Genomic DNA, 16,477 nt, shown 5'->3' with positions numbered 1-16,477 from the left:
CTTGGAAGGAAATTATTTCACCAATGCTGCAAGAAGCAGAATCACCACCAACCTTGAGCGGGAAGTCAGAGATTATGTTTACACTTTCATGTACCCTGAAGAGTACACTCTGACGGAAGCATTGCTGCTTCTTGCAGGATTGGTGAAAGAGACTCCCATAGCAGCACAAGCGGCGACGAAGAACTCGACGACAGCGGAGATGAAGATGAGTGCCAGTGAAAGTTGCATTCGAAAAGAACAGTGTTAAATACTTCTTTTCAGTAGCTACAAATGCTTTTTGTCACCAAACGTTTTTTTTAAAGCAGAAGGAAAGTTTGTAATAAATTTGTATCCTGCCTTCTATGTTTATTCTATAGCAATTTTTTTGATGTTCAAACATCATGCCATTTTAAAGTTTTACTAAAATATTTCACGTGACCCCCCCTTTTTCCCTTATTTTTTTGGGATGGCCCCCCCTTGAAAGCCATTTTTTTTCGCATGGCCCCCCCCCAAATCCCACCAGCCCCCCCCCTACCTGATAAAAAATGAACAGTCCCTTATGTGGACTTGTGCGGCTGAACTAGAAAGTTTTCGGTTTAATATCCCAAGTACATTTTTTGTTGTTGTTGTTGATAAGCTTAGTTAAAGAGCCACGTAAACACCATTTTTGTGGAGAGTCGAAATTTTCAAAGATTCAACTCGACTATTATTGATAAAAGATCATTGTGTAAACTCATTCATGTGTGGTTAATAGATGATGACAAACAAACGTTCGAGAATAATTACTTATCGGTGATTCATGACAGATGCTTACCAGACATTTTGTTTTCGATGAAAAATTCACCTGTTCTCATTGGTGGATACTGAGAACTGTTTCTCGTTTATGAATGAATGTGATTTCATGCTCCCTTATTGGCCAAGACTGGGAACAGTTCTCAGAGCTACAAAACATTCTCAGTTTCCAGTTGAAAAGTGCATTTTCCACTTTGACATTGCACTGTGTTTTATTTACAAGCTAGGTCTAAAAGACCAACTGTAACTTGCAGTTTTGACCAAAAAAACATCGAGACATTGAACAAACTGACAGGATATACTAAGTACAATAGACAATGCTAATAATTTGCAGACCAGATTCAGATACCTATTAATCAGAATGCCATTACTAATGAAACTGGTTTGTCAGTTCAAACTTAATTGTATTTCAGTTACAAGCTGGCACACTTCATAGAACATTAAATTTTAAAATATAATTGCTTATCCACTAACCTCAGTTTCTCTTTGCTCAAATCTGTCCAAGAAATCTAAGTAGGACACATAGCCTTTGTTGTATGGGTCAATCTTAGCCATCAATTCATGAAATTGCTTTTGGCTCATACGGCAGCAGAAGCTTTCCAGCACACGTCTGAAGTCCCGTTTGGTGACACGCCCATCTTTATTCTGCAATACAAAAGATATGCCTACATGAAATTAAACCTATTGTGGCAAGACTTTAAATAATCAACAAAGGCATTAACATCTTATGATGATCCTGGGACGTATTCTAAAGAAGCTTAAAATTCACATTTCACAGCCACTAAGCCTTTGCCTCTGCATAAAAAAAGAAAAAAACTTGGTCACACATAAGCAACTGGCATAATCAGTTCTCACTTACATCATCAAAAACAAGGAATGCTTGTTTGACAGATGAAAAACTGTTCATGATCTTGGAATGCAGGAGTTTCCAGATGTCATCAGTGGATGGCATTTCTTCTGCCTCACGAACTGGATTGTATCTGTAAAATGAAATAAAAAATGAATTCTTAATACATGTATGACATGTGCTTTTCTTTTTCATATTGTCTAATAAACTCAACTGATTATTGGGCATGTTTTCAAGAAACACCTTGAATGTTTGGCAAAATAACATAGTTGCACTATAATTAGCCTAAATAGTGCTCCGATTATCCTAAATAGCTCTCTTACTCTCAATAATTGTAAAGATTAACCCTAACAGGCACCTGTATCCCACATTTAATCTAACTTGTAGTACCACTTCGTCATTTCACCATTTTGTGTTTTTAACCAAGCCCCTGTTAAATTAGACTTTCTGTTTAAAGTTTAACAAGTACTATGTGCAGAGAACTGATCGATGCAAAGTGATCAACATACTTGTGACTGGGCTTGATTGGAATAGTTTGGCCATTTGCTTTTGCTACTGGCATCTGGAACTTTTCAAGGAACTGTTCATAAGATATCTTGTGATTAGCACGGATACCACACCTGAAAATTTAGGTACAAAACTATTGTGAGCTGTAGGAAATTTCAAAACTTACTGATAACAAGCAGAAAACAACACTCCCTTTACATGACAAACAGGTAGCAGACACTAAAATGTTGAAAAGTGACTCACGCCACTTTTCAACAGCCAGTGCCAATCACTTTTCAACACTCATATGAAAAAAAAAACCTGTATGCATAACACATTAGAGCAGTTTTCAATTGTGCATTGAAACTATTCAGCCAATTACTTTGGTTTTGTTTTTGGTTTTACTTCGGTTTGAGATTGGCTGAGTAGTCTAATTGGTAAGTAATTGGTTTGGTTTAGTTTTACGACACTCAATTGAAAACCACTGCTAAAGACTAAATTATATTTTCTTCCTTGGCATACCATACTAGGATCAAGGGATCAGAGCAGTCAAATGTAAAAAAAAAATTGAAATTACATTTGAAGTTACATTTGTGGCAAAGGCTTAGATGATGAATTTCAGTGATGTAGGTATTATTTTGATACCTATCCATTAGCTCCACAAACAGCTTGTCCGACATAGGAAAGGCAAAGTTAAACAGCACTCTTTTGAGTTCATCCAAGGTAACAAAACCATCTCCACGTCTGTCAAATGCTACAAATGCGCGACTTATGTTTCCATGATTTTCAATCATCTACAATAGGAAATGTAAAATTTATGATTATTAGAAATTAATTAAATAAATTTTCACTTTATTGCTTGGCTTGATAGCATCTCAGTGGTCAGCTTTAGCTCTTGAAAACTTGGTTTCTATTAAATTTACTAGTTTCATCAATTTATTAATTATTTGCATATTTACTTAATACATGTAACTATGTGAATTCCACTGGATACAAATGTTTCCATGAAATTAGACATTCCTAGTGAAAATAAACATTTTGAAAGCAGGTGGATGTAACATTGAAAACGTCTAGAAAAACGGTACTAAGAACACATGTAGGTTACAGATTATCACCTTCTTTCTGAGTTTGTGCTCAAGTTCTGTTAATGTAAGAACTGGAGGACTCTGTTTTCTGTCTTGACTTGATCTTGGTCTGCTGTTAACTGCAGCTAGTTTCACGAACTGTTGACCTTCACCTTGGCCTGCGACAAGAGTTAGTAATAAGTGAAGAATGCATGTTTAAAATTGGAGTTGTTTACATGTATGACATTTAAAATGTGTAACTGGCAAGAATAGTACAGTTTGCTCAACGGGGAAACACTTTGCTTTCACATGTACATGCAAATACCAGTTCAAGCATTCTGTCAGTTTCCAACCATGCGCGTAATCATTCACATCTACAGAGGCTGTGTTCCTTTTTTTCAGCACCAAGAATAATTGTGACCTCTGGCTCACACAACAGGACCTGATTTTCTGAGCATGGGCAAAGCATTCATTTCGTGTTCTCAGCCAATCAGGTTTGTCCGATTTGTCCGTAAATTGTAGACTTTCAGTGTTGGACCCACCAAGAGTTTAGGATTCTTGGGACTGACCAAAGGAATGTGGCATCTGGGGACGTTGAGAATGGCACATAGCTAATCAGCTCAGTTGTAGTCTTTCAATTTGAAAGTACATGTACATTCTGACAGGTGGAACACACTAAATGTTGAATGCTTGGAATTTGTGTGTCTCTGTTCTTGTATATGCAAATGATTAACAGCCACCCTCTATTAACATGGGTACCACATATTCAAAAAATATCCACACAGAAGAAAGGTCAGAGGACAACATTCATACACTATACATGCATTTTTCCTGTATGGATTTTTCCTGTCAGTTGAAGGCAATAAAAACTGCCACAAACATGATACTACCATCACACAATAGCATTATGATTATGTGATAGGGAATTACCATGGAACAAGTTACACACTAGAAAACTAAATGCATTAATACAGTGCAGCTCAGAGGTAATAGTAAGAGAAACTCAAAGCTAATCAGGAGTAAAATTACACCTGTAATTAATCAATTACATAGTGCTACTGAACAAACATATTAGTACTCAATTGAAGTGTCAGGTTAAACATACTCATCAGAGTTCTGTGGTGGATGTTTGGAGATTTTTCTGGCGTTTGCCTACTGATTTCATGAATAATTTTCTTTCCTTCTAATGAGTAGACAAAAGGCATTTCCCCACTGTAGTGGTCTTGTAGCAAAATTTGTCGTAGAGGTGCATTTTTCTTGATACTTGGGAAGGTACAGGATCTTTTATGAATCCTTGTATTATACAGAGGATGTTTCCTGGGCATATAGAATGTAAAATTGTTTTTTAAATTGTCAACAGCATAGCCTTGATTTGGTCTTCTAAGCTGTACACTGAGTCTGAAAGGGGTTTCCATAGCCAAGTACATTGTGATATGACTCTACTGACAACCGATCAACTAAGATGTGTCACAATAAATGATGCCTGTAGATCTGCATACAGTTGTCAACTGACTGGTAGTTAAGATGGAAATTAAATTATTTAAGTTCAGTGTTGCTAAGGAGATTTGTTACTTTGAGATTTTGTTATGGCTTGCAACAAATCTGGAGAAATTAATATTTAATTCATTTACCTTTAATAAGAGGAGAAGTAATTTGTTTTCAAAATAATTGGATGCAATTTGCTAAATTCACAATGTAATGCCAAAACAATGTTACCGATGAACATGTATTTTATACCAAAAAGAAGTTCATTTCACAACATTTGTTTTTCACGTAGTGATTCACATTTCATCAAGTTATTAGCCTAACTAAAAGTTTCAGTTTCTTAAAATTATTTAATATATATCATGCTTAACAACAAGTCATGTTACATTATGCACCTGCATGTGTCAATGTTATGAATATTTAATCACAACAGTTACTGCTGCTGTGAATACTTAAAATATGGCTGGACCAAAGACTAGCTAGTACAAGAGGAATTAAATACTAAAATGTGTAATACTTTGTAATGAAAGCTGATCACATCAGTGTAACCAAAGAACAAAATTGATAAAGACAATGTGCAGTGTGTAGGAAAAGGATAAGAAAAGAGCTGATTTATAGGTGTCATAAAAATTACAACTACATGTATAAGCCAAGGTAAATGAATTGAAAAATAATTAGTACTTGCAAAAATTGAGTAACTCCATATAAAAAAAGGTTTCTATAGAAATTTTGAACATCATAGATCTGTATAAAGCAGTGGTGTTCTTGCTTTCAAATTAACCAAGTCTGAATCAATTAGAAAAACATTAAGAAATTGTCACCAACTGATACTATAGCTTCCATGTGGTAGCACATAATATCTATAATAATTGAGGTAAAAAAGATCAAAAAAAGACAATGTACTTCTGAAGTAGGTAATTTGTTTTACAGTTAAACTGTTATTATTTGTGATTTGCTTCTTTTAACCTATATATCTGTACATGTGAACTGTAAACTTACAGTCAGTGTTAGCATGTTATGTGTACAGTAAGTCTAATATTTATCAAAATTATATTACGAAGAACTATTTAGTACTATCCATAGTCCAAGTCATTCAAGTGGAGATAAAAATGTACGGTTAAGTCTGTACAAGAGCCAAGTGGCCCACCAGGCCGGAGCTTATCCCAGTTTCTGTAGCATGAAGCGACTAGGAGTATTTCTACTCTCCCCTGGATGGGATGCTAGTCCATCGCAGGGTTACCCCCAGCATTAAGTTCGCCGGTACCCATTTATACACCTGGGTGGAGAGGCTAGAGGCACTATGAGAGTAAAGTGACTTGCCCAACATCACAATACAATGTCCTCAGCCAGGGTTTGAACCTGGAGTGCTTGATCCGGAAATGAGTGCACTGACCATGAGGCCACCACGCTATTCAAGTGGAGATGAAAAGGATTAATGGTTAGTTTACTGGACTCTGGATCAAAAGATCCTAGTTCAATCCCTGGCCAGGGTCACCGTGTCGAATTCTTGGGGGAGACAGTTCACTCTCACAGCACCTCTCTCCTCCAAGGTGTATAAATTGGTACCTATCCAGCACATTAATACTAGGGCTGGGAGTTGAAATACTCTTAGTTGCTTAATGCTACAGAAACTGGGATAAGTTCTGGTGGTATAGGCCACTGGCCTGACATAGAATTACCTCAGTTTACCAGTAGTTCAAAGGATGGATAAGACTATCCATCAGATAAAACACTATCCAGTGGACACTATAGTTTGTTTTGTTGACTTTTATGCACTGGATAGCAATTTACCCTGTGGATAGCAATTTACCTGGAGTGGAGAACATTATTTACCCTTAATACAACATTAACTAGGCCTGGATCATTAATAAGTTATATTATTTTACCTCCTTTATTGACTTGATTCTTAGGCTTTGCGCTTACTCCGAGTCGCTTGAGGAAGTCCATATACTCAAGAGTGTGACCGTTACGTGTCATGTCATATTTACACCATAACCTAAAACAATAATGAACGGCAGCAAAATTAAATCATAGACAGATGATCATGAATTGTAAGTAAGCTTTCAACAGGCCTATGAAATGGAAAATTTGACAGGCTTGTAAACACAGCAAAAAAACTAAACTGAATGCTGACTAAAAAGCTCTAAATAATATGACTCCTGATTGAATCAGAATAACATGTAAAAATACATGATCCATATCCTAATTTATTATTTAATGTCTGTTGAGAAAATGAACCTATCTACTTATTCTGTAATACTGATAAACAACTGCGTAATGTTACCAAATTTTAACTTACTTGTTAAACTGTTCATCTGTTAGCCTGAAGCAGAAATTCTCTATGACTCGACGCAACTCATGCTTCTGAATCTGACCATCTCTGTTGTAATCAAAGAGTCTTAAAGCCTTCATCACACTTTGCAGCTGGCCTCCCATCTAAAAAGAAGAACATTGTAATACATGTACATGCGACATCGTCAAAAATTAGTCAATAGTTTTTCTACAGGCCTGCATGGGATTTGAACTTTGATCACAAGGCTGGGTTCACAATCAAATCCGTAAGTCACAACCTGACTAACACCATGCACAACACAACAGCTATTTGTTTCTACTTAAACTTGAAAAGCTGCCTAACAGTGATCATTGTGTTGCTCCCAAATGTACATAAACATCCATACCCCATGTACTTTTTTTATTATTTTTCATGGTTAGAAACCTCCTAGACCTAAAGAAATTCCAGGCTTCATACTTTATATGTTTTGGCTTTAAATGAGACCTCCTTCCCCCTCAGAATTTCCAACCACCCTCTCTGGGGTGGGTATAGATATTTCTGTACAATAAGTTTATTTACCTTTCTTCTTAATTGACTCTCAATCTCATCCATGCCCAGTACATCTCTTGGAGATTTGGTCTGGTTAAATCTGCATTACAATAAAACATTACTGTAAAAAGAAGTCAACTTCTTTTAATATTTAATAAACATTTGGATTGGATGTTAAGTATTAGAATTCTTCACTTTGCCACACTATGAAATCAATATCCCCATGGGAAGGTTTATTTGTTTTGTAGTAGGAGACAGAATGTTATGAATGGTAAAAACAAAAATATTTATAAAATCTAGTTATCTAGCATCAAAGGCACAAACTGCATACATAGGACCAAAGCTACAAAGCCTTTTGTACACACTGCATGTCTTCAAATAGGAAGATCGATAATATTCTAAGCATTCATTGGCTTCTCGCACTAGACTTAAAGAATGCAACAAGAAGAAAAGTACAGTGTAGCTAGCGTTAAACCTACTTATGCAAACCACCAAGCAATCGCAAGCCATCTGGTGTTCCTCCTCTCTGGTGGTACCTTTCTAAGAACTCTAAATAGGAGATGGTTCCATCTCTGTTTGTACCAACCTAGTACAGTCACAAAGCAAAAATGTGATGTCAAATACCAACAACAACAACCACAATCTTTATTTTCCTTCATTTTAAAATTATGTGTATTTGGCCTGCGGATAGCAGGCGGGCCATTAATCGCTTATGCATATAACTAGATTAATTAAATAACAATAATAACAATCAATTTAATATTTAAAAGATATAAAATACATCTTGGTGGCTAAAAGAAAACCAGTGGATGGTCTTTAGTAAGGCAAAGGTGTGTACATGCAGGAATGAGAATGATGTTTTAAATTTTTACCTTTTTAATAAGTTTGTCAAACTGGTCCTCTGTGAGAGGGATACAGAATGACTCAAGGGCTCGTTTGAATTCACTCTGAGTAACAGTGTGAGTCTTCTCTGCATCAAATGTTTGGAAGGCCTGGAAAATTAAATGAAAACGATCATAAATTGCATGACTTTCAGATCAATCTTTTATTCTAGAATTTACAAACAGCAGACAATGATCAGTGTGCAATAATTCTCTTTATCTTATATTTTGCTTTTTTCACTTTCTCACTCTTTATCAGTGCGGTATATGTGGATTAGTAGTTTTACAAATTTACATGATTTGTACAGTGCAATCCCTGACAGACTAAGAACTTGACTTCAAAAATTAACTTGCTTCTTATGCTCAGACTACAGATTCAATACATGATATAGATGTACACAGCCCATCTCATTTTGTAGTATACGTAGTCTACTGTGTGAGGTTCACACACAAAAAAGGAAAAGAAGGGGGAAAAACCAGAGCCAAGACACCATTTTTGAGGGATCAATCAAGGACTGACACCCATCCCTCTTCCATCCTTCTTCATCACACCCTTGTTTCCAATTAAAAAAAGTCGAAATATTTCAACATAACACTGTCTCATAGTTTAACTATATTACTATAATGCCTTACTTATGAATCTCACGAAGTTAATTACTAATTGCACTCTTAATGAAATCATCCATTGGAGATCCCCTTCGTTCGGAGAGATTCTTCTTTAACACTGAATTGTGATAATACCGATGAAGGTTACTAACCTGGCGTAATTCTGCAGCGTTCACTCGAATCTTCTCCCTCAAACGTGATTCGATCTCGATGAAACTCAAATTTGCGTCTGGAGACTTTGGCGAGCCTGCGAAACACGGAACAAGTTTCACACGATCATTGACGTTCAACAACGCAAAAGTCGTCGAAAAACAAGCATTCATGTTGCATTGCACACTAAGATCTATGAATCAATCAAGATTGAAGTTCGATGGTACACACAGCGAAGAAAATACAACTTTATGACATACAACAAACCTAATAAGCTCGCGCTTGTTAAATCTTCCAAACAAATCAGTGTTCTAATGGAATATTCGATTGGTGAATTGCATTCTGATCGCTCGTTGTTACAATGCTGCATTTGCAAACTTATTTTATCGGGAAAATGAAGAAACAAAACTGACAAAGAAAACAAACACGCATAAAAAAAAAAAAAATCATTTTTATTTCCTTGGCAGGACCATTGAAAAAAAAAATCAAATCAAAATGAATTCGAATGATCTTTAGCGCCAGCTCAGTTATTCAACAAACAAAAGAGCAACAGAGAAACATGCAAAGGTCAAAAAGCTACTCACCTAAACTCAAGTCAGAAGAATCTCGCCTTCCAGGAGTTATGATCAAAACACTCGACGAAACCCCTTTTGATCTACGTGGTGAAACAACTAGGTCACTTTCTCCACGAGAAACGTTGCGAGAAGACGGTCGTTCGAGTGTTCCAAATGCAGTTGACTTTCTGGAGGCTGGTCGAGGGGTTATTGTTAGCGCACGCGAAGACGGCCGCAGATCCGAAAAACCATAAACTGCAGGAACAACTGCAACCTTGGCCATCTTTTAAGACGAAATCTGTAGATACAACTGGGAATATAGATGTAAACCACTACGAAATTTGGCCAGGATTTTGCTTACATTCGATCGGCCATTTTGGCATTCGTGTTGTGTTGTTGCTATGTCGGACCGACTCCACTCGGCGTTGGCGCCGTTGCTAGGCAGTCAATTGGCTGCTCTTTTCCCGGGAAATATATTCTGTAATTAATTTCAGAGACTTTTAACTCTTTTTGCCTCCCCTTTTCGAATATCTAGATTCTCCTTTTTCCTCATTGATTCTCGACCCGTCATCTCCTTATAATCCACGGAAAAGTTTCTTTTTTTTCTATCTGCGCATTCGAAATGTAAATTAAGGCCTCGTCCCTACGCCGGATCTGTAAATAGATCCAAAGAGTATTGTGGGGATTTTCATGCCTGAAGTGGAAATATCAAGAAGAGTATAAAAGAGATTTTATTCCCTGATTTCTTCTGACTCAATGTTTGAGCCTTCCTCCCTCTCCATGAGCTCTCTGAGTTTTTTACTTGCGCGACCAGACGAATCGGAAAAAAAAAGATAATCACAAACGTCCGGGCAAAGGTATACTTTGTAAGGGTCAAAGTGATAGAAACGTGGATTTGGGAGAATCTAGCGGCAACTTGTTCTTAAAGGTATACTTTTGTAAAATAGCAGAAGGCTTGCAAACAACTTTTCTGCGCTGAAACTCATGAGGTCGACTGGTGGCAAGTCTGCGATCAGGCATTCTTTTTCCTCTAAAAGAAAAAACAAAACAAAAACAAAAACAAAAAACAAAACAAAACAAAGAGAACGCCTGATCTCAGGTTAGCTCGTAGTCTGTAGCAGTCTACAACCTTTTTAATGGTAGTTTACGATCTTTTTTCGTTACCGCCAAATGCCACGCGTGTAACTTGTGACTTGTAACGTGGTCTACCAAAATTACGCTTGAACGTCTGAAAGCAGCGTGGTCAATCTTGATTATCAAAAGAAGTTCTTATCAGTTGAGGTTCGAATAAAATTATTTTCGTTATTCAGTTGACTTTTCGAAATTTGAATTTCTTTTTAATTATTTTTAAGCAGAACGCTTCAGCCATTTTGACTGTAAGGTGTGACAAGAAGCAGGGGAAGAGGATGGATATGAAACGGGGGAAGATATGAAAAAAATCTTTCAAACCCCGCCCTTTTCTCTTAGTCCATGCTACTATACATTAGCACCCCTGTTTGAAAAAGCGCCCTCACAGTAATAGTGTCAACAACGTATGAATGTTTTCTCCTTTGTAGAACTAATTCCTTTCTTATGCAATTTAAATCCTCTGTTGTTTATGAGCAGCGTTATGGATACTATAAAAAGGCTCTGTTATAGAACAGAAACCCAGTATGTTGAACTCTGAAGGGACAAAAATAGTTTCAGATTGCCCATCAGTAAATGACTGAACGAACAGTCGAAAGAACAAAAGACAAACGAATCCTACTAACTACAAAAGAATGAACAAACAAACATATGAATGAACAAACTGACAAACAAAAGAACAAATGACTGACTGACTGGTTGATGGACAGACGGACAGACAGATGGATGGATGGAAGGAAGGAAGGAAAGCAGGCAAATCCAGTTTGAGGCAGTGCAGAGTTTAATTTGAGATAACTAAGTTCAAGATAGCAAGGTTCAACTATGTCAGGATTGAACACTCCACAAATACTTATGTATTGTTACTAACAATGTAATACAATATTAATTTATTAGAACCATATTGGTAAACAGTCTAATCTACATGTACAGACAGTTTCCTTGAAAATATGAATGTCCTCTTATTTTATATTCCTACCAAAAATACAAAAAATAACTTTTTAATTTTTTTTTTTTCAGTGAAAATACACTTCTTTTCTAAAAGATATTGACCTACCCTAATAGTGAATACAGAATAAGAAATTTGCCTGATGGCTTCATATGACTACAACTGCCAGAATCCTTCACTTTTAAGTAATGTTTCTTATGCTAATTAGGGCCATCGTTATTTAAACCCCACCGCCTTGGACTTCAAAATTTCAATAACAAAAGAAAAAACAAAAGGGATTCTGGTAGTTGTATTCAAATGACACTATCGTACAATATCTGCTATTCTACCTACCACAGCCAGTGTATGTCACTTTGTCTGAATGTTTAATTCATTTCGTGAGCAAAGTAAGTCTATATATGCTCCCTTAATGAGATCTGCCTCTTCAACTCCTAGCTTTGACATTAAGTCTCTTGCAATTTGTTCTCCTTCTTCTGCACTTTGGTTTTCTTTCATTACAACCTACAAAGGAACAAGCTGAGTGTGAGTGGTATTCGGTGCCGTCATAGATATGCAATGCGTACATAGGACCTGCAAGTTATGCCAACCCTTGCACACCAAATGCACTACTTCCAAACATCATCATTATGATAAAAATTCCATCATCTCTAGCTTGAATCATCAATATGCATATCTTTTATGTGATAAATTGAAGGGCTGCAGGCATAGCCACTTTATGTGGGGCAAACTACACCACTGCCAAATAAAACAAATTTATAGGTAAACAACATATACAATACCCCTAGCCCTAAGAACAAGAGGTGCAGATTAACAAGAATGAATCAAAATAGAGGTTTAAAGAGGTGCAGGTCAACTGCTTTATATTGACTTTTAGCTTCATTTGAATCAAAGTTCACCTACAAATTATACACAAATCTGAACAAAACAAACACACCAGAAGGCTAATAGACTAATGGCTATTACATGCCTTTCGCTTTTTGATTCACTCTCTTCTGAAAAGACATCTGGAATTCAACCAGAAAACTGCTTCAATGATAATTTAGTCAACTCTACAGGGATCCATGAGTTAACTGCTATCACAGGTTATTCCTACTTGTGCACAAAAATTTAACCCCAAGCAGCATCAAATCCTAAATGGATGGATCTCTATAGGTGAATCTTTGCTGATGTCATTGTTTACATTTTTCCTCATTAACATACGACTTTGCACATAGAAGGCATCATGCTAGACACGATTTTACTAGAAAAACTTAAAGAGCTTATGAAACTTAGTAAGTGGTGAAACTTTTTGCTCTTTGGGTGTAATATTCGAGGAGAAATTGGCTTTCAAAAACATCAAAATTTCTGTGTGGCAAAAGTGCTAATGAGCTAGTACATTCTTTGTAAAATTTTGAGCTTTTAAACCCTTGTCACACAAAAAGTATTTGATACATCACACTCAAATTCCTTGGGACAGTTAATTGTGCTGTGCCCTTTCAATATTCAGTATTAATCTCTTTCTCAGCTCCATCAGAAACTGTATCGCATATGGTAATGAGGCAAATATTGTAAACAAAGATTCTCCTATAGAGATATGGCTGAATCCGTCACACCTCTTGAGCCTGGCAAAGTTAATCTCTTCGCTGAAAGTAAATTTCAGAAACAAACCTCTAATTCCATGAAGCATCCTAAACCCTCTACCTCATCACAGTGCACTCTGGTCTGTCCCACAAGATATAGGAGACGCTTTTTCTTAACTATACCTGTGAATAAAAATACACTCATTTTATGAGAAAGAAGCAGAGATAATGATGTCAGTTCTAATCCCTTACTCCAATGGAATCCCTACTGCCCATAGCACACAGTAATGACCAGAAAAATGAACTATCATTTATACATATAGTAACTCATCCCATCTGGGCTGGATTGCTAATCTATTACTTTGAAGCCCTTCCCCCACAAGTATTTAGAGATTATGGATGGGCCTGTTCAATTGCTTGCTCTTGAGACTTAAAAGAAAATACAACCCTAGGTGAACTGCAAAACATGGTCTGGTTTCTTGAAGACCACATCTAATTGCAACAATTTATCATGTGGTAATAACATTTATATATGACATATAACTTCAGTCTTAAGGTTATGGGTGTTTCAAATTTTACAGCCTCCTACATGACTATTTAACATAAATATTTATTGTTCTGCAGATTACTCATAAATGCATTTTCTTTGAAAAATTATGATTTCCGTCATTACCGGTACGTTATGTTACATTATGTTGCGTTATATTACGTTACCTTATGTTATATAAACAGTAGCCTTCACTTGGCGCGAAAATGCTTGGATATTTGTCCACCGACATTATCTTTTCCGAGAAGTGAACAGTTTTCCAAGAGCATAGCTCAAGGAAAACTGTGAGCTTTGAGGAACAGATAATGTCTGTGGACAAATATGCGAGCATATGTTCAAAGTCAAATGGAGGCTATTGTGTTTATTATCCTTGAAATATTTTGCGCAACATGCGCAGTTTGGAAAATTGGGTAATTTTCTCAGATATTCCCCAGTTTTAGCTGGGGAATATTCGGTCCAGTGACGCGTTTATACCAATTGCACGCACGCGAAAATATTTGATGGCTTATAAGTTATGTTATGTTTATGCAGGTGTTAGAAGTGTACGTCTTTGATTCAGAGAACTATATTCAATTTCAGTTGACTTTCCACCTTTTTCACCCAGTGCACGCATAAGAACGTTTGTCAGTTCATCAGGTTTATCTGTTGTAGCAACATGGTATTCCGACATCTTTGGACCTGCTTTGTCATCTCTTTCATAGGCAATGAGCTGAGAAGGCTTATTTTGAAGAAACCGTAGCTGAAAGATGCAATGAAGTCAAATGATTGAAAGATGCATGACTTAATGCATTTCAGTCTCACTAAAAAGGGTCAAAAATAGATAGAATAATGACTGATAACTCCTGGCCAAATAAGTACTACAATCTGGGAGGAAGAATGGTCAGAAGAGAAGCGAGTCAAATGGGAGCTTCAGGTGAAAAACAACATCAAAATTAAAATTTGAAAAAAATCTAATTGATTTATGAATTAGGACAGCCGCAAAGGAGTCCATTTAAAAATCAGCAATTAATATGATGTATCACTGTTCTATATTAACATATATATTTTTAATAGGTTATCATTTATTCCACATTAGGAATGGTATGCTAATGGCTGGACTTGACAGGTCTACTCTGACAAAACACAACCAAAAGTCTTCCCCTGGCCTTAACACAAACTGGACACTTTGCAGGTACACTCTGTCAAATCAACAACTACATTAAGTTGCCACAATATAGGAAAGATAAATCATTAATCTCAAGTACCTTGAGCCTTCCATGGGGTACATTGAAAAATATGTCTTTCTGTTCAATGACCTCACCTAAATGAAATAATTATAAGCTGGAGCTTTATTTTAGCTTCATGTTTCTTAAGGCATGTTAATTCACTTCAATGCAATCATGCAATGCAATACAATGTCATGCAACCATTCAAACAATCCGTTGGTTACTCAGTCAGTCAATAATATTTATTATTTAATTATACATTGTATCATGTTTACATGGTCTTCCTAGGATACACCTTTTAAGAAACTTATCCTTGATGTTTCAATCAGTTATAAACTGCAATATCCCCTCCAGCTTTGAAAATTTATTTCTCTACACGGCACCACAAGCTTGTAGCTTTCAGTGTTTAAATAAAGTTTATTCCCTTTTGTAACTAGGCAGCCACCAGGCATTTGAAGGTGCCGGAACTTGTAACAGATAATATCTTTGATCTTGACAACAGATTTTAGTTGGTAGGCCTGAGTCAATGTATTCAACCTGCAGGCATGAGACTCGTGCCCAAGGCATGAGAATCAGTAGGAATAATACTAAGTGATCAAATGTCCCTTGCCCCAGGGATGTACATGTACATGTACATGTACCTAGCAAAAATTATAAATAGAACAGAAAATCATCCTTTTTGTACTATCAAAAAATACTAGGGCTTTAAAAGTTTACAAGGAAATGTTTACTTAAGGAACTTAAGCTTAATTACACTATCTTGAAACACAGGACAGAGTGCTGGAAGGCGTTCAAATTGCTCCCCGCCCCCCTCCGCGTGCCCCTCTTTTCCTTTTGTACGTGATATGCACATATAATGTCAGATTTTGATGACGTGTCTTTATTTACGCATAACCTCTCCATAAATAATATGATCACTGCCGCAGAAACTCTAGACCAGTAGTGTATACAGAGCACAAATCTTAATTACAGGATGGTTTTAGCTCATTGTAACACAGACCTGCAAAAAGTGACCTTTGATAGATTGTACTATAAACATCACGTTAAGCAAAAATATTACCTTCGGAAGCACTGATTTCTCTTGCCTTGTTCTTGAATGCTTCAAAATCTTTGACTATTGCTTTGATTTCCACGTTGGAAGGCATTTCTGCACGCGACGAAATCGACCTGAATGAAAATTTGGCGCCAATAAATTAGAGGGCAACCAACTCGTCATGTCATTTGCCTGAAATGTCTCCTTGGTTCCATTTAAGCTTTTTTGTGAAATATTGACATATAAAAAAACAAAACTGCACAAAAGAACGATAAAAAGCTTTCAGATGAGCAAACATTTGTCCTGATCTAGGTATTTCAAAAACATCGAGTTGAATAAAAAGCGTCAACATGTCTTACATGGCGTCATTTTACCCGCTGTAATCATTTACCGCGGA

General features: G+C 36.5%; 2 protein-coding genes across 2 annotated transcripts in view; both read right to left on the bottom strand.

Annotated features, from left to right (window-relative positions):
- LOC110054600 (EF-hand calcium-binding domain-containing protein 6-like) overlaps nucleotides 1–10,742 on the bottom strand; it is a 39,309-nt gene extending 28,567 nt beyond the window's left edge. The window contains exons 1-12 of the mRNA XM_089296352.1: nucleotides 9,696–10,742; nucleotides 9,114–9,208; nucleotides 8,347–8,466; nucleotides 7,954–8,060; nucleotides 7,505–7,574; nucleotides 6,953–7,089; nucleotides 6,540–6,649; nucleotides 3,220–3,347; nucleotides 2,750–2,898; nucleotides 2,128–2,238; nucleotides 1,631–1,751; nucleotides 1,246–1,416 (exon numbers count right to left, since the gene is read on the bottom strand). Coding sequence (XP_089152478.1) covers nucleotides 1,246–1,416; nucleotides 1,631–1,751; nucleotides 2,128–2,238; nucleotides 2,750–2,898; nucleotides 3,220–3,347; nucleotides 6,540–6,649; nucleotides 6,953–7,089; nucleotides 7,505–7,574; nucleotides 7,954–8,060; nucleotides 8,347–8,466; nucleotides 9,114–9,208; nucleotides 9,696–9,948 — 1,572 coding nt within the window. The 5' untranslated portion in view covers nucleotides 9,949–10,742. The remainder of the gene's footprint in view (nucleotides 1–1,245; nucleotides 1,417–1,630; nucleotides 1,752–2,127; nucleotides 2,239–2,749; nucleotides 2,899–3,219; nucleotides 3,348–6,539; nucleotides 6,650–6,952; nucleotides 7,090–7,504; nucleotides 7,575–7,953; nucleotides 8,061–8,346; nucleotides 8,467–9,113; nucleotides 9,209–9,695) is intronic.
- An 811-nt stretch (nucleotides 10,743–11,553) lies between these two features.
- LOC110054595 (uncharacterized) lies at nucleotides 11,554–16,262 on the bottom strand. Its single transcript, XM_020760943.2, has 5 exons — nucleotides 16,108–16,262; nucleotides 15,087–15,142; nucleotides 14,434–14,581; nucleotides 13,384–13,478; nucleotides 11,554–12,237 (listed from the first exon to the last, which is right to left on the bottom strand). The coding sequence occupies exons 1-5, from the start codon at nucleotides 16,190–16,192 to the stop codon at nucleotides 12,085–12,087; spliced, it is 537 nt and encodes a 178-aa protein (XP_020616602.1). The 5' UTR covers nucleotides 16,193–16,262; the 3' UTR covers nucleotides 11,554–12,084.
- Between the last annotated feature and the right edge of the window lie 215 nt (nucleotides 16,263–16,477).

The sequence above is a fragment of the Orbicella faveolata genome, unplaced genomic scaffold (assembly GCF_042242905.1).
Source record: "Orbicella faveolata isolate gen_17 unplaced genomic scaffold, um_ofav_v1 contig_1, whole genome shotgun sequence".
In the NCBI taxonomy this organism is placed as follows: Eukaryota; Metazoa; Cnidaria; class Anthozoa; order Scleractinia; family Merulinidae; genus Orbicella; species Orbicella faveolata.
The sequence above is the reverse complement of the archived record's forward strand: the minus strand, read 5'-3'. Positions and strand labels throughout refer to the sequence as shown.